The following is a 17,489-nucleotide window of genomic DNA, read 5'->3' on the forward strand; positions in this document are numbered from 1 at the left end:
AAAGGCAGACACCTGCCTGCAAAGGTGTGCTCAAACTAACACTCGCATGTTGGAATATGGCGATGCACTCTCTGAGCCCTTTCCAATAACCAATGGTGTCAACTGATGATGCCGCCCTCGTTGCTCACACAGAAGCAGCTCTGCAGCGCTTCACATCCTGCTTTGCAGAGGCTGCTGAGCTTTTGGGCTGGAAGTCAGCCTGAAGAAGACAGAAGTTCTCTACCAACCTGCACCTCAAGAAGTCTTCCATCATCCTCACATCACCATAGGCAATTCAGAGCTTAAGTCAGTCCAGCAGTTCACCTACCTGGGAAGTATCATTTCCTCAGACGGTAAGATTGACAAAGAGATAGAAAACAGGCTGGCAAAGGCTTTCAGAGCCTTTGGAAAACTCCATAAAAGAGTCTGGTCCAATAAACACCTGAGGAAAAGTACAAAGATCAGTGTCTACAGAGCCATTGTTCTGTCTGCTCTTTTATATGGGTCTGAATCCTGGGTCATCTACCGCCACCACCTGCGGCTCCTCGAATGCTTCCATCAGCGCTGCCTCCGTTCAATCCTAAACATCCACTGGTCTGATTACGTGACCAGTGTGTCTGTTCTGAACAGGCAGGGTCACCAGTATGGAGGCCATGCTGCTGAGAACGCAGCTGTGCTGGGCAGGGCACGTCTCCAGGATGGAGGATCACCCACTGCCTCCCAAAGATTGTGCTCTGCGGAGAACTCACCACTGTCTGCTGCAAGAGAGGAGCCCCGAAGAGGAGATACAAGGACTGCCTGAAACAACGGCTCAGCCTTGGCCATATTGCCTGCCCCAATGGTCCACTGTGGCCTCCAATCGGGATTCATGGAGACACACCATTCACGACGCTGCTGCTTCCTTTGGGAATGCATGGAGAGTCAGTCTTGAGGAGAAAAGACAACACAGACAGAACCGTTCCTTGTCAATGTCACCTGGGGAGACGTTCCCCTGTGCCTTTTGTGACCGGACCTGCCTATCCCGTATCGGCCTTTTTAGCCACCAGTACGCTTGCAGCAAGCGTGGGTAGTGCCCTTCTCAAATCTTCATTCACGAAGCCTGGCCATGACTATGATGATGATGATGATGGGGGCTCCACTCAGCTCCCCATCACCAACTTCCAGCCCTGGGATCCGGGTATTCTGAGGACAACTGTATTTGGTGTTAAAAGACTGAGACAAAGAAGTCATTAATTCCCTCAGCCATTTCCTCCTGCCCTGACCCTGCGCTGCCTCTGCATGCAGCAAAGGATGGAGACTCTCCTGAGCCCTCCTTTTGCTGCCCATGGATTCAGAGACACATTTTTTGCTGTCTTTAACTGCAGTGGCCAAATTCAGTTCCAGTTTCTCTTTGGCCCTTCACATTTTCCCCCTCCATAACTTAACCATATCTTTGTAGTTCCCCCAAGATTTCTGCCCCTCTTTCCAGAGGTGATACACTCTCTTTTTTTTTCCTGACATCCAGCCCATGGTCTGTTTCACCAGGCCATACTTTTTGCCCCCTGGCTTGTCTTAGGCCACAGAGGCACAGCTGCTGGAGCTCTGAGATTTCCTTCTTAAAACACCTGCAGCCTGGCCAAAGTCTGTCAGCTGTCAGTCCAAGGTGTCAGTTCTGCTCGTGCCCCTCCTTCCTTCACCCACGATGGAAATCCCCATTATTTCATGGTCTCTGTGCCCAAGACAGCCCTGACCACCACATCACCCACCAGCCACAGAATCACAGAATGCTTTGGGTCATAAGGGACCTTAAAGAGCATCTCGTTCCAACCCCAGGGGCAGGAAGAACTTTCACTAGACCAGGTTGCTCAGAGCCACATTCTGCTTGGCCTTGAACAACTTGCAATGATGGAGCAGCCAGAACTTTTCTTGAACAACCTTTGCCAGGGCCTCACCACTTTTACAGTAAAGAATTTCTTGCTACTATCTTATCTAACCCTTCCCTCTATCAGTGTGAAGCCATTGTCCGTTGTCCTGTCATTCCAGGCCCTTGTAAAGTCTCTCTGAATCTTTCTTCTTGGCTGCCTTCAGGTCCTGGAAGGCCACAATTAGGTCACCCCAAAACCTTCCCCTCTCCAGGCTGTACAATCCCAATTCTCTCAGCCTTCCCTCATGGCAGAGCTGCTCCATCCCTCTGATCATCCTGGTGCCTCGTCTGGACTTGCTCCAACAGCTCCATGTCCTTGCTGTGCTGGGACCCCAGAGCTGGAGGCAGCTCTGCAGGTGGGGCAACATCCAACCAGGTGTGTTCCAGCAAGGACAGTGTGGAACCTCCTGGAACCAAAGGGGACATTGTGACACCACAGTACATACTGGTACCAAAGGGGACATTGAAGCACTTAAGGGCCTCATGGGAACAAAGGAATCCTGGGAGACTGTGGAACCTCATGGAACCATGAAGTCATTGTGACACTCCAGGGCTTTTGGAACCCAAGTAAACCTGAGACACTTTGGATCCTCACGGTGCCATGGGGCAATTGTGACATGTGGGAACCAAAGGAACCCAGGAACATTTTGGAACCTCAGGTAATGAAGAGGCCACTGTGACACCTGAGGCCTCATCAAACCAAATGAACACAGGGACACTGTGGAACCTCTTGGATATGAGGGGCCATTGTGACACTGCAGGGCCTCAGGGAACCCAGGGAACACTGAGACATTTCAGAACCTCATGGAACAAGGGGCTGTTGTTACACTGAAGAGCCTGATGGAATGAAGGGGCTTTGTGACACTGCAGGGCATCATGGAGCCAAAGGGACTCTGGGGCACTGTGGAGCCTCATGGAATCAAAGGCCATTGTGACATTGCAGGGATTAATGGAACCAAAGGAACCCTGGGAGACTGGAACCTCATGGAATCAATGAGCCATAGTGACTTGTGAAGAGCCTTATGGAGCCAAAGGGACACTGGGGCGCTGTGGAACCTCATGGAACTAAGGGGCCTTTGTGACTTGTGGGGACTCCTGGAATCAAATGAACCCCAGGACATTTTGGAACCTCATGGCATCAAGGGGCCATTGTGACACTGCAGAGCCTTATGGACCATGACAGGATGTTCTGCCCTGATCAGGCCCAGAATCCACTCAGAGAATGCAAACAATGCAGGCTCTCTGGGCTGAGTTACTGCTGCCACCAAGGGGCTGTCTGGGTGTTGAATTCTGCTAAAACCAGCCTGGTTCACCAAACTGCAAATGCCTATCCTGCTTTTTGGAACAGGATCTGACAGATAAGCTGCTCACTGGCCTGGAAATTCATGACTAGCAATCCCTCACTGTATAGCTCTAAAAACTCAGTCCAACTTTCATATGGCAGATCCTTTCACAGACTGCCTTGAAGCATGTGGAGCTTCTCCCATGAAGCAGGGATGGCTCTTCATGGTCACTGCCCAGGGGTTAAGGGAAGGAGAGAGATCTGCCCTCTTTAGTTATTTGAGAGTTACATCAATCTCTGCTTAATGATCATTTCTTTTTGCTGGTTTGAACACAACTGTTTTAAAATAACTGCTTTGACCCAGTGCACTGCACTATTTTATGCTATAATATACTCTACTAGGAGGTTTTTAGCTTTTCCACAGTGTACTGAATATTTAAGTAAATGATTAAGATCTTTCATCTGTTCACTTGACTGTTCTTTTGTCTGCTCATTTCTCATAACAAATAACTCATTTTATAGATCTGATTTGCCATCGTTAAAACCTGTGGGAAAAAGTGATTCAATCAAAACTCTATAATTCCTGAAATTTAAATTGCACAGTAAATCTGAGGCTAAGATTGGATTCAGTCACCCCCAGGCTCCTCTCTGAGAAGGAGTTTAGAAAGCAAGGGGTCCTTTCTGCCCCAACAGCTCAATGAGACATCTTCTCTAATAAACTCTGTCTAAAACTTCTATTACCTCTGTGACACCATGAGCTTCCACACTATCCTAGGATTCCTTTGGTTCTATGAGGCCCTGCAAAGTCACAGTGATCCCTTCATTCCATGAGGTTCTGCAGTGTCCCAGGTTCCCTTCAGTTCCATAAGGTCCCAGAGCATCAATATGAGCCTTTGATTCCATGGGGTTCTGAAGTGTCAGAGTGTCCCTTTTGTTCCATCACTGTGGAGAGTCACAATGAGCCCTTAATTCCATGAGGTTGCAGAGTTACAATGATCCCATTGTTTCAATAAGACTCTGCAGTGTCACAATTCCATGAGGTTCCACAGTGTCACACTGGTCCCTTCTGCTACTCAAGGCCCTGCACTGAGACAAAGGTCCCTGAAATCCATGAGATTCCACAGTGACCCCGTGATTCCATAAGGTCCTGCAGTGTCAAAGTGGTGGTTTAAGAGGTGGTGGAGCTTTTCTTTTTGTAATTAGAAAGAGAATGAGAAAGAAATAATGTCACCAAGGGCAGCTGGGGGAGGTCCAGACTGGACTTGTGCAGAAAGGAATTTCACTCCAAGACAAGTGCTCTGATAAAAAGTGTCACCAAGTATGAGTCAGGATCAGCCCAAGGCTTTGTGTGCCAAGGCAGAGCCAGGGAGGAGGGAGAGATGTCAGTGCAGGAAGGGGCCAGTGAGGTGGGGCAGCCGGGGGATGCCGACAGCCTGCAGGGAAAGGGGCAGGACATGGACACTGTAGGACAGCCTGGGCTGGAGAGGAGACGGGGATGTGCAGAAGCTGAAAGGCCCCAAGAGAGCCAAGTTGTGCAGGCCTTTGGCCATGGCTGCTGTGTGTGCCCCTGATGGCATGAGGAGACAAGTGAGCCTTGCAGCCCTGGGGCCTCATTGCCTCCTTGTCCCTGCTCAGCAGCCTGGGAGGTGCCACCCCATCCTCCTGACCTTGGCATTGCACATCTCACATCCCAGTGCCCCAGGAAGAGCCCTGAGGAATGAGGGAGGGAATGGATCTCCCTTCTCAGGGGCTGGAGGTCAGGGCTAGGACCTTTGAATTCTGTAACACAGCCAGTTTAACTCAGCATGAGAGACATCTTTGACTTGCTTGTCCATAACTGTCATCACTACCTCCAGTTTTCTGCTCTAACTGGAATCTGGGGACACTTTCTCAGTCCTGTTCCTCAGTGGGACCCATTAACAACAAAAGAAACTTCAGTGTTTCAATGTCAATGTGAGTTCTTGAGAAATTGTTTAAACTTCTTCTGATGAACTGAATCTTATGTAAACAACATCAACGCCCCAGAGGGCCATTAAATGCCCTGGGCTGTTGCTGTGCTGCTGAGCTGGGCCGGGCTCCTGGCACACAGGGAGCTCCTGGCAAGCGGGCAGCGCTGCAGAGAGACAGCTCTGCCCAGGAGCAGCTCCTGTGCACAGCCCAGCAGGGCTCAGGGCACTGCCAGGGCAGCTCAGGGACACCAGCAGGGCACAGACAGAGCTTAAAGGGGCTCAGCACTGGGAGGATGACTCAGAGCTCATGGAGGAGAAATCTTTGCAGTGCTGGACACGGTGAGTCTGTGGGTGCAGGGCAATGCAGGGGCAGCTCCTGGAGGCATCTCCTAAAACTGGCCCAGCCCCAGCTGATGGGATGTGTGAGGAGGGGGCTGTTGGGGGGCACTTTGGAATAGCTGTGGAGCCGGGGGGTGCAGCCAGGGGTGCCCAGGGCTGTGGGGCAGAGCAGGGTCCTGCAGCTCAGGGTGCTGTGCTGGGACAGGGACTCTGCTGCCTGCCAGGGTCAGCTCTCAGCCGGCCTGGGGAGCTGCTCACAGGCCTGGGGAAGAAGGGCTGTGGGGAAGGAGTAACGACTTGGAGGGTTGGGTCCCTATGTCATTATGCTCCTCCCTGAATAGGGGCTGCTTGCAGCTTCAAAGCACAGTAGGAGATTTCACAAGAGACTTTCAACAAGCTCAGGAAGGCAGAGGCAGCCTCAGAGGGAATCATGCTGCTCTTTCAGCCTTGTGCTTTTGTTTATTTCATGGACAATGAAAAGTAGAAATTAATTTCTCATTTAAGGGGAGACACTCCAATTCTAGCTCTCTCCCATTCAGAGGTGAACAAACCAGGCAGTATAACAAATCACCACATGTTGTCTTACAGGCAGCATCAGTGTCTGTTTTCTAATCTTCTCAGCCATTTCTGAAATTGTCATCAGAGCCTGCCCAGCCAGAGCTGCCCCTGGGCAGTGCCCTGTGCTGGGAGGGCTCTGCAGGGCAGAGCTGAGCACCCAGGGCTGGGATGGGCTCTGAGAGCACTGCCAGGGACCAGCCCTGGGCACAGGGAAGCAGCTGCTGGCAGGGACAGCTCCGGGCAGGGATTGGGGGAAAGTGTCCCCAAGGCACCCCTGGGGGAGGGGGCATCCAGGCATCTCTGGGGGCCCTTCCCTGCAGCTCTACTGGGCACTGTGTGCTGGGCCAGGAAAATGAGGATTCTTCCAGGGGGACAGAACCTTCACCAGATGTGTCTTCTGAGTCATGAGTGCAGAGGTGGAACTTTTGCATTCAAGGTGGGTTCCATCTGAATGTCCCTTTTGAATGTCAGAGCTGTAATAAAAAATTTCCATGTCAGCAGATTGACTCCTTGACAGAGCATTTGACAACATTTGACACATTGATTTTGGTTAAAAACAGACTGGTTTTGTCAGAGAGCTTTAGGCTTAATTAATCCCTGTGTTTTCCTTTTCGGAACAGACCGTCTTCTAAGAAACAACACATGTCCAACAGCAGCTCCATCAGCCAGTTCCTCCTCCTGCCATTGGCAGACACGCGGCAGCTGCAGCTCCTGCACTTGTGTCTCTTCCTGGGCATCTCCCTGGCTGCCCTCCTGGGCAACGGCCTCATCATCAGCGCCGTAGCCTGCGACCACCACCTGCACACCCCCATGCACTTCTTCCTGCTCAACCTGTCCCTCACAGACCTGGGATGCATCTGCACCACTGTCCCCAAAGCCATGCACAACTCCCTCTGGCACACCACAACCATCTCCTACATGGGATGTGCTGCACAGGTCTTCTTTCTATTCTTTCTTTTTGGAACAGAGTTTTCCCTCCTCACCATCATGTGCTACGACCGCTACGTTGCCATCTGCAAACCCCTGCACTACGGGACCCTCCTGGGCAGCAGAGCTTGTGCCCACATGGCAGCAGCTGCCTGGGCCAGTGGCTTTCTCTACTCTCTGCTGCACACAGCCAATACATTTTCCCTGCCCCTGTGCCAGGGCAATGCTCTGGGCCAGTTCTTCTGTGAAGTGCCCCAGATCCTCAAGCTCTCCTGCTCACATTCCTACCTCAGGGAATTTGGGCTTCTTGTGATTAGCATCTGTTTAACTTTTGGTTGTTTCATTTTCATAGTTCTCTCCTATGTGCAGATCTTCAGGGCTGTGCTGAGGATCCCCTCTGAGCAGGGACGGCACAAAGCCTTTTCCACGTGCCTCCCTCACCTGGCCGTGGTCTCCCTGTTTCTTAGCACCGGCACATTTTCCTACCTGAAGCCTGATTCTATCTCATCCCCATCCCTGGATTTGGCCCTGTCAGTTCTGTACTCGGTGGTGCCTCCAGTAGTGAATCCCCTCATCTACAGCCTGAGGAACCAGGAGCTGAAGGATGCTGTGAGGAAAATGATGACTGGATGCTTTTCAGCAGCAAGAACCTGCCAGTTTTTTTCTGTACAGTGTTCACAATAAAACTCATGACAGGCTAAGCTTGCCTTCCCAGGTTTTTCTTGGTGCTCAGTGCGTTCTTTTTGTCATAATGTTGTGCTCAATTAAATTATTTTATTCATCCTCTTGTCTAAATCACTGTATTGTTTATTAATTTGACTCTTTAAATATTTAATTGAGAAATTGTGCTATCTTTTTATTTAAACAAAATAACACTTTTGCAGTTGCCTTGCATACCTGGGATTTTTCCTTTGACACTTTCAGGCACCTACTGGGGAGTTCCACGTGTGCAGAGAGGGCAAAAGAGTCCCAGCACAGCAGCACTGCCAGGGAGCACCAGCACTGGGCCTTTGCTGACCTGCTCTCTTTCCACTTGTACACTCTCCTGCACAGCCCCTGGGCTGGACTAAGGCCTTGGTCCTCTGCCAGCTGGGACACAGACCTGCTGCATGTCCATCCTGGGCTCACAGGTAGGGACAGGCCATGGGCACTGCTGGGACACAGCTGGGCTCCACAACAGCAGCTCCATCAGGAAAGGGCTTCTCCTTAGCTCAGGACATGCAGTCTTAGGGCTTTTTGCAAAGTCACTCTCAAGAACATGCCAAGGAATAGACTCTGTAGAGGCTCCTTCTTGCTTGTTCTCCAGGGGCTCTAAATCTGAGTGTGAACCAGCAAACAGAGCCCTGGAACTGCAGGGGCTACAGCAGGAAACAGGGAAAATGATCTGGTGAGTGTTCTGTGTTACCCTCAGTGAACACACTACTGCTACCCATGACAACAACAGCAGTAATAAAAGCTGGAACTATAACAATAAACCCCACAAGAAGCACATGAGGTGCACAACACCATTGCTCCATTGCTCACCACTCTGTGCCCAATGCCCAGCCCAGCCCAGACAGAGATCAGCCCTTCCTGACTAACCCCCCATTAACACCCTGAGCACGGCCCTGCATCAAAGGGAACATCCCTTGGGCCAGTTGGGCTCAGCTGTCCTGGCCCTGCTCCCTCCCAGTCCTGTGACCCTGAGGAGATCATTGGAGGCCATGATTGCACAAACCTCTCACAGATTCCAAGTCAAAACCCAAACCCAAAACACCTTGAAAAACCTGCAGCCCCTGAAACTTTAAGGAGGCCCCCAAAGGGCCACTCCTGACAAAACCTCCCCAGGGACTCGTCCCAGCAGACCCTTGGAGGCCACGACTGTAGGGAGGCAAAGGCTCTGGGCAGCAGCTCAGGTGCTGAGCAAAGCCTGGTTTGGCTGGAGGCAGCAGAAAGGCCCAGCCCTGACCCCCAGCCCGGGGAAGGCACATCCTGTCACTCACACCTTGCTCAGGGCTCTGCTGGGGGCACTGGCATGAGGGAGGATGCTGAGGGCAGGACAAGAGAAAGAGAATCAGGAGGGGAGGGGACAGATCAAGAAGCCAATATTTCAACAAAGAAATTGAAAGGAGTGACACAAATGAAAACAGGAAACCAAAGTTACCTGGTCCCTGAACTCAACAAAACTTTCAAACTTGTGAAAAGATTCCAGCTGCCAGCCAGGTGAGTGGATTTCCACCTGGCTGCTTCCATGCTGGGATAGTGGGGCTGAGAGTCAGCAGTTGCAAGGTCATGAAGGCCAAAAGCTGAGATTCCTTTGCTAGAGATTAGGAAATTGAAAGAGGAATTGTAAAAGAAGGAGAAATTTACAGTCTCTGGAGATGACTCTTCTCAAGCGTGAGGGCAAGAGATCCATTTCAGGAAGACGTTGTGAACTCCCAAGGAAAGTGAAGCTCTGGAAACAAAGGTATCCAGTACTTGAGGGAATTACCTGCACTGGAAATCATCTATAGTGACCTAAAAAGTGAAAACACCCCTAAAGACTCAGAGGATGTTCCTTGCACAGTGGGCATGAGGAGGTTCAAAGCACTCCTGCATCGCATTCCAACAGCCTGATGGCATTGCATTCCCTCCAAATGGATACACCAGGTGATGGCACCCTCCTGGCTCTGAAATGTAGTAGAAACTCTGGGCACTTCCTCACCCCCATGGCCCAGCAGCTCAGCTCTCAGGGGCAGCCCAGGAGATCAGTCCTCTCCTGCCCCAGCCAGAGCGAAAGGGAGCCCCAAGCACGGGCCACGTGGTGATCTCTGGTTCTTTCTGCATGGCCAGAGGGCAACTTGAGAAAGTGGGATGGTGAACCCACCTTTGAGCTGGGAGCCCATGGAGGTGAACTGAGAGGGAAGAGAGCTGTGGAGAAGGGGTCAGCCAAGAAGGATGTCCATGGAGTTGCTGCAGGGACACAAGAAGACAATCAGAAATCTCCCAGGCATAAAAGGACTAAACTCAACTCTTTTGATCCTGGTAACAGAACTTCTGGTCTGGTATCACAGAGGTCAGACAGTGAATACTCTGGCCAGGAACAGGAATAGAGGGTCCCTGCCTTTGGCCAGGAGGAGGACAGGGCTGACCAGGCACACTGCACTGTGTGGATTCAATGGCCTGGCACAGCAGATCCACAGAGGTGTAAAGCTTTAGTAGACACTGGTGCCCAGTGCACACTGATGGCATCAGGGCACAGGAGTGCAGAACCCTCTGGATCTCTGGAGTGGCAGGGGGATGCCAGGAGATGTCTGTGTTAGAGACTGAGGTGAGTTTAGGAGGGGACAATTGGGAAAAGCCCCACATTGTGTCTGGCCCAGACTGGCCTTGTTTTCTGGACACTCTGCTCAAGGTGCTCCAGGAAACTCATCACAGACCAGCCCCTCCCAATGACCATTCCCAGCACTGGTTTGTCACCCACCTCTGAGAGGTGGTTTGTTCCTTCACAGAGGGACATCAAGTGACTGAGCCAGAAGTGCAAGAGATCCCAAGTCTTTGTCCCCTCAGGCACAGCATCATCTGTGCCACCAAGGGCTGTGAGTAGACCTGCTGTGCTGAGGCTCTGGGTCCTCGTGGCCTCCTGGCACAGCCCCAGGAAGGCTGGGCACTGTCACCCCTTGTCCTGCCCTCAGCATCACCCCCATGCCAGTGCCCCCAGCAGAGCCCTGAGCAAGGTGTGAGGGACAGGATGTGCCTTCCCCAGGCTGGGGGTCAGGGCTGGGCCTTTCTGCTGCCTCCAGCCAAGCCAGGCTTTGCTCAGCACCTGAGCTGCTGCCCAGAGCCTTTGCCTCCCTGCAGTTGTGGCCTCCAAGGGTCTGCTGGGATGAGTCCCTGGGGAGGATTCTTCAGGAGTGGCCCTTGGGGGGCTCCTTAAAGCTTCAAGGGACTGCAGGTTTTTCAAAGTACTTTGACTTTTGCTTTTGGTTTGGAGTCTCTGAGAGGTTTGTTCAATTAAGGCCTCCAATTATCAGCTGTAACGAGTCCCTTGAGATTCTTGATCAGTACCAACACTCAGTGGGGCTTGTTAATGCTTCAAGGTACTCAAAGCTTATTGAAGTATTTCTTTTTGACTCCCAGTCTGTGAGAGGTTTGTGAAATCACGGCCTGCAATGATCTGCTTTAATTAGTCCCTTGAGAGGCTTTGTCAGTAACAGCCCAAGGTGAGGCTTGTTAATGCTTCAAGGGACTCAACATTTATTAAGGTACTTTCCCTTTCCTTTTGAAACTGAGTCTATGAGAGGTTTGTTCAATCAGGACTTCCAATTATCTCCTCCTACCAGTCTGTGAAGAGCCTGTATTGGGAATGACCCTCAGTGGGACCCATTAGTGCTTTGAGATACTTTGTGATTTTCTTCTGACTTTGACTGGTGGAAAGGTTTGTGCAATCTCCTCTCAGTACCTGAGGTTCAAGGAATCAGCACCAAATGCACCACGGAGCTTGTTAAGATAAAGCAAAACTGAACAGATCATGGCTCTTTCTGAGTTTGCCCTCTAATCAAGGAGACTTAATTAAGTAATTTCCCTAATACAGTTTTGAAGAAAGATTTCAATGAGCTTCTAACAAATGTGCATTTCTGTTTTAAATTATTTGGATAATTACTTTTGTTTTAGAGAAGAGGTGATTGCAGCATTCTCTGATTGGTGTTGACCAAGGTTCCCTACTGAAAAGGTTTGGACTAATTGGAGAGCGATCCCTTGAGGTCTGACAGTGGGGACAACGTTGCTCCACACCTCCCCAGCCCCATCATGTCTCTCATCAGTCAGCTGGGACCTGCTTTGCTCTGAGAACTGGCTGAACACAGGCAAGAGGGATTTTTCCTCTATTTTTCCTGCAATCTGAAACTCATAAATTTCACCATTGAAAACAAACACACTCCTCGGACTTTCACCTCAAATCCCCCCAGTTTTACCCCAAATCCCCAGGATTCCACACAAAATCCCATAATTACCCTCAAAATCCCTTTAATTCCACCGAAAGATACCCTGATTTTCCCCTCATACCACAATGGTTCTACTCCAAGTTGCTTTAATTCCAACTCATATCTCTATAAACCCATCAAAGTCCTGCCGATTTTGCCCCAGATCTCCCGTGTCTTCCACCCAAAATTCTATTAATTCTACATAAAACTCCTCTGATTTACCCTCAAATCCACTTAATTTTCCTGAAGATTACCATTATTTTTGCCCAGAGTTCCCTTAATTCCATCTATACCAATCCCATATCCCCAATCCCATATATTTCACTAAAAATTACTTTAATTTCACCTAAAATTTCTCAATTCTCTTTATTTCCACCTCAAATCTTCTTAAGTACATGCAAAATTTCCTTATTTCTACCCAACTTCTCCCTAATTCCATCCCAAATCTCTGACCTCCACTCAAAAATACCTTGATCCCTCTTACAATCCCAAGCATTTCATTCCAAATCCTGAAGGTTCCACAGAAATCCCCTTAATTTCACATAAGGATTATTTAATTCCATCCCAAATTCCCTTAATTCCACCCAACCTCTCCTAATTTCACCTCAAATCCACTGAATTCCACTCTGAATTCCCTCAAATCCACAGAAAATCCCTTCCCCAACTCACCAGTCCCCCAAGTGCCCCCAAATCCCCCTCAACCCCCAAATGTCCCTTTGGAGCCCCAAATCCCGGGAAGGGCCCATGGGAAGGGGGGGCTGGGGAGCTTTGGGGAGGTTGGGGTGGATTTGGGGGCCTGGAAGGCACTTGGGGGGCACTTGGGGGTCCCATTGGGGTGTGAGGGGCATTTATGGGGCACTGGGAAAGAACTTGGGTGTCCGAGGGGACCCTTGGGGGTCACTCGAGTTTCCAGGGACAGAATCTGGGGGTCCAAAGAGGATTTTAGGGGTCACTTGTAAGTCCTGGATGAACTTGAGGGTCACTTGGGGGTCCGGAGAGGTGATCTGGGTGTCCTGAGTGGGTATTGGAGGAGCACTTGGGGGTCCTGGGGCCCTTCTGGGGCAGTTTGGGGTCCGGGGGGCACTTGGGGGGCTGCAACGGGGGTGGGACCGACCCGATTGGGCGCGGGGGGGGGGGGGGCGGGAGTTGTAGTCCCGTCTGTGATTGGCCAGAGCAGGGGCGCGGTGCTTGACGGGAGATGTAGTGCTGGACTCCATGAACCGTCACCGCCCGCTGCATCCCAATCAGAGGCGGCGCAGACGGAGGGCGGGACTGGACGGCACTGCTGGAGAGTTGAGCAATGGCGGCGAGTTTCGGCTAATTTCTGAAAATTTGGGAGCATTTCGGGGGCATTCGGGGACTCGGGGCGGGTTTTGGGGGTCCCTCACGGCCCACCCACCCCCACAGACCCCCCGGGACCCCCCCGGGGCCGTGTTGGCCGTGACGGTGAAGGAGCCGGGTAAGCCCCTCCCCCCACCCCAGGATGCGCCTCAGAACGCCCCAAATCCCCCCCGAAAATACCCCTGAGACCCCCCTAACCCACCGCCTGGGACCCCCCAAACTGCCCTGGAGCCCCAGGATGCCCCACATCCCGTCCTGAACTCTGCGGAGCCCCTGAAACACCCCGGGCCGCCCCAAACACCCCAGAGATCTCCTAAACCCCTCCCAGACCCCCCAAACCTCTCCCAGACCGTCTAAACTGCCCAGGACCCCTAAAATGCCCCCATACTCACCTAAATTCAGCTCCCAGACCCCTCAAACCACCGCAGGACTCACCAAACCCCCTTCCAGGGCACCCAGACCTGCCCAAATTCTCTCAACCTCCTCCCAGACCCCCACCCAGACCCTCCTAAACCTCTTCAGGACCCCCCCTATTCTTTCTCCTAGTCCCTCCAAACCACACCAGATCCCCCAAACCGCTTCTAGACCTACCCCAACTATCCCAGGATCCCCCCAAAGCTCCCTCCGAGACCTCCCACAACAACTCCAGGGCCCTCCAAACCCCTCCAAGGAATGCCGAGGGTCCCAGGGGCGGCTTCTGCCCTGAGTCTCTGCTCGGGGTGCTCAGAGACGCCCCCAGGACACTAAAACAGGGAGCCTGGAGAGGGGGGGACCCCCAATACCTGTAGGACTCCCAGCAAGCCCATTAGGGGAGACCCCCCAGAGCCCAAAGTGGAGAGATCAGAGAGCAGGAACTTCTGGGAGGCTTTTTTGGGGCTGAATCTTTTGTTGTGCAGGGGGGACACAGAGCTGGGGAAGGGGGTTTTCATGGGGCCAGAGGTCCAAAGAAGGGGGGATGTAGCAGCTTGGAGAAGGGAAATGGAGGGTCCAGGGGAATCTGTGCCCAGGAAAGGGGGGTCCATGGGTCGGGGAAAGGGGAATCATGGGGTAGGGAGATCCAGAGTGTCCAGAGAAAGGGATTGAAAGGGTCCCCCAGTGTTCCAAAAAGGGGGAGTCTGTGGTCTGGGAAATTCAGGAGTGGGGGTTCCAGGGGTCCCAGAGTGAAAAATACAAAAACAGCACAGGAGGTGTGGGACCTGGAAGAGGTGGAATGGCCAGGAAAGGGTATGCAGGGGAGTATTGGTGCAGGATAAGGGGGTGCAGGGGGATCCCAGTGCCGGGGAGTGGGCGATCAGGAGGGTGCCAAGGTGAAGGACAGGCAGGACTGGGGTGGGGAGAGGGAGTTGGTGGGTCCAGGGGGTCCCTGTGCCCCTAAAAGGGGAGTCCAGGGGATGGCAGGTTAAAGGAAAAGGGAATGTGGGATGGGTGGGAAAGGGGTGTCAGGGTTGTCCTGGATTCACAGAATTAAGGGGTGTGGGGACAGGAAACCTGAGAATGGCCGGGCAGGGGTTTCTGGAGCCCCGGCAGCCTGGAGAGGGAGGACACTGAACAGACAGGAGACCCCCAGCAGCCACGACAGGGGGTACCCCCAGAACCCCAAAATGGAGAGGCCAGAGAGGAGGAGTTCCTTTCAGTGTTTTCTCGGCTGAATCTTGGAATTTTGGAGATTTTTATGGACACAGGAAACTCAACGAGTTCTAGAGATGGTCTTTGGGAGGAGGAACCCCCAACCCAAGGCACTCACACCTTGTTTTTCCCCAGAAAACATGATTTCTCCTTCCCAAAGCCTGTCAGGATGGAGGAGGAGGCTGGGAGGAGGAGGAAGATGCCCCGGGACCCCCAGGCAGGTGAGGAGGAAGTCAGTGCCCCTTTGCCCCTCTCTTGTGCTGCATCTTCCAGCCCAGCATGGCCCCGGCTGCAGGACAACCCCGCTGCCGACGCCGTCCTGCCGGGGCCGGGTTTGGGGGGATGTCCTTGGCCTTCCCTGTGGGCCGGAGGCAAATGCCCTGCCTGTCCTTGTTCCTTCCTGCCCCAGGCCCCGAGCTGAGCACGGAGAGCACGGAGGACAAATCCCCCTGGCAGAACCTGCTGGCAGAGGCTGTTTTGAACGACTCCAGGGTGCAGGAAGTGAGTGGGGAGGAAAATCCACGGAGATACCCCAGGAGGAGAATGTCCAAAACTAGACCTGGGTGCTCTGAGGAGGAAAATCCAACCCAGTGCCCCGAAGGTGGCTGTAGCTTGAGCAGGTGCTCCGACCCAGTGATGGAGCAGCGACTTCACTCAAGGGAGAAACGCTACAAGTGCTTGGAATGTGGGAAGAGCTTCAGCCAGAGCTCCCACCTGATCCGCCACCAAATGATCCACAGTGGGGAATGGGCCTACACATGTGGGGAATGTGGGAAGGGCTGCAGCTGCAGCTCTGAGCTGATCTGCCATCAGAGGATCCACACTGGGGAACAGCCCTACAAGTGTTCGGAGTGCGGAAAGAATTTTAGGACCAGCTCACAACTCTTCTCACATCAGCGCACACACACAGAGGAGAGGCCCTTCTGCTGCACCCACTGCAGAAAGAGATTCAAACAAAACTCCCACCTCGTCACCCACCGGGGCATCCACACTTGGGAGAGGCCCTACAGGTGTGGCGAGTGTGGGAAGAGCTTCACTGACAGCTCTAACTTGACCCAACACCAACGAACCCACCAATAAGGGAAGCCCTCAGAGTGCCCCAGCTGCGGGAAGAGCTTCGTCTGCTGCTCCACCTCCATCACCCATTGGAGTACCAATGTTGAATGATCCACAGTGACCCACATTGAGCACAGACCTGGTGACCCATGTTGGGTAAAGACCTGGGAACCCACTTTGGGTAGAGTCTTGGTGACCAACATTCCTGGTGACTCACATTGGGAAAACGCCTGGCTGGTGGTCTCCTCATCCTCCTGGTTCCCTGTAGGCACCTGGGTGAACACAGTGGGAGGAACATCCATCAGGACACAGAGCTGACCTTGAAAATCCTGTGGGATGAGGGAATTTGATGGCTTTGGGCCTGTGGCAGGACATCCCTCATTGGAATGTCCAAGCAAACAATGCCCTGTTTGCCAATGTATCAGTGGTTGGCTGAGGGGACTCCACTCTGGTTTCAACCCCAGATTAACATCCTGATGGTGAGGCAACCCCAGGAGTCAAATGCCTGTCAGTCAATTCCTTTATACTCTAAAGGTCCAGTCGGCTTTCACAGGGGCAGGTTTTTCCAACATATCCCTTCTTGGGGTGTGTGTGGAGATTCCTCCCTTAGGGTGGGAACCCCCACCAAGGTCACTCCTCGAGGCTGAGAGCAGAGATCTCCCCAGGTCCCTTGGGCTGGGTGAGTTCCATTAATCTCTACTTAATAATTCTTTCTTTTGTGATAGCTTTAGTAGAATTGCTTCATCAGTTGCTCTAGGATGGTGCACTGTCCTGTCTCACACTATACTGCTGGTAGGTTTAGCATTTATATTTTGTGGTAAATAATTTTCATTGACATCTTTTATCTGATCACTTGTAATAGTAAATAAACCCTAAGCCTTCCATTATTCCCCTGCCCCAGGGTGCCCCTCCGCCCTCCAGCAGCCCCAGCACCCCACACAGGTTGGGAGCTCAGGGAGCCACCCCAGAGCCCCCTTTTCCAATCCCCCCTCTGCCCAAAGACCCCCATGGGACTGTCCATCCTGTCAGCCCAATCCCCATTTTCCACCCTTCTGCCTATTCCTCCCTTTTCCCATTGTCCCCTCAATCCCCAGCCCCCTCCAAGATCAGTTTGGGGGTCACAGCTCACACTTTCCCTCTTCTCCCACCCCTTGCAACTCATCCCTCCAGTGCCCATCCACCTCCTGATCAGTTTTGGGGGTCCAACCCTCCCTTTTTTCCCACTTTTCTGACCTCTCCCATCCCTTTTCCCATTGTCCCCAGTCCTCAGTTTCCAGCCCCCTCTGTTTTCAGAGGGGTCCCACTCCCCTCCCGCTCACTGTGGGAATCCAACCACCCCTTTTATCCCCTTCCCCTCAGACCTTTCCCACCATCCCCTCTTCCCACCCCCCACCCTGCTCACCCAAGAGCTCCTCACCCACAGCCAGGAGGGTCCCAGCACCACCAGTGCCCTGAAAGGTCCCCCCAGAAGGGGGTTTGGTGGGGACCTTGGTGGGCTCTGAGTGTGTTTGGGGGGTCTTTGCATGTTTTGTGGCAGTTTAAGGGGGTGCAGCTAATTGAGAAGTATCTGGTGAGATTTGATGTGTTTC

The 17,489-nt window shown here is 52.5% G+C and overlaps 2 protein-coding genes across 2 annotated transcripts in view; both read left to right on the forward strand.

The window, feature by feature from the left end:
• LOC139673813 (zinc finger protein 850-like) overlaps positions 1-16,402 on the forward strand; it is a 408,695-nt gene extending 392,293 nt beyond the window's left edge. Inside the window, exon 7 of the mRNA XM_071559632.1 lies at positions 15,504-16,402. Coding sequence (XP_071415733.1) covers positions 15,504-15,924 — 421 coding nt within the window. The 3' untranslated portion in view covers positions 15,925-16,402. The remainder of the gene's footprint in view (positions 1-15,503) is intronic.
• LOC139674158 (olfactory receptor 14A16-like) lies at positions 6,653-7,621 on the forward strand. The gene has a single exon (XM_071560306.1). The coding sequence runs from the start codon at positions 6,653-6,655 to the stop codon at positions 7,619-7,621; it is 969 nt and encodes a 322-aa protein (XP_071416407.1).
• Positions 16,403-17,489: the final 1,087 nt, after the last annotated feature.

Source organism: Pithys albifrons, chromosome 7 (assembly GCF_047495875.1).
Source record: "Pithys albifrons albifrons isolate INPA30051 chromosome 7, PitAlb_v1, whole genome shotgun sequence".
NCBI classification, from domain to species: domain Eukaryota; kingdom Metazoa; phylum Chordata; class Aves; order Passeriformes; family Thamnophilidae; genus Pithys; species Pithys albifrons.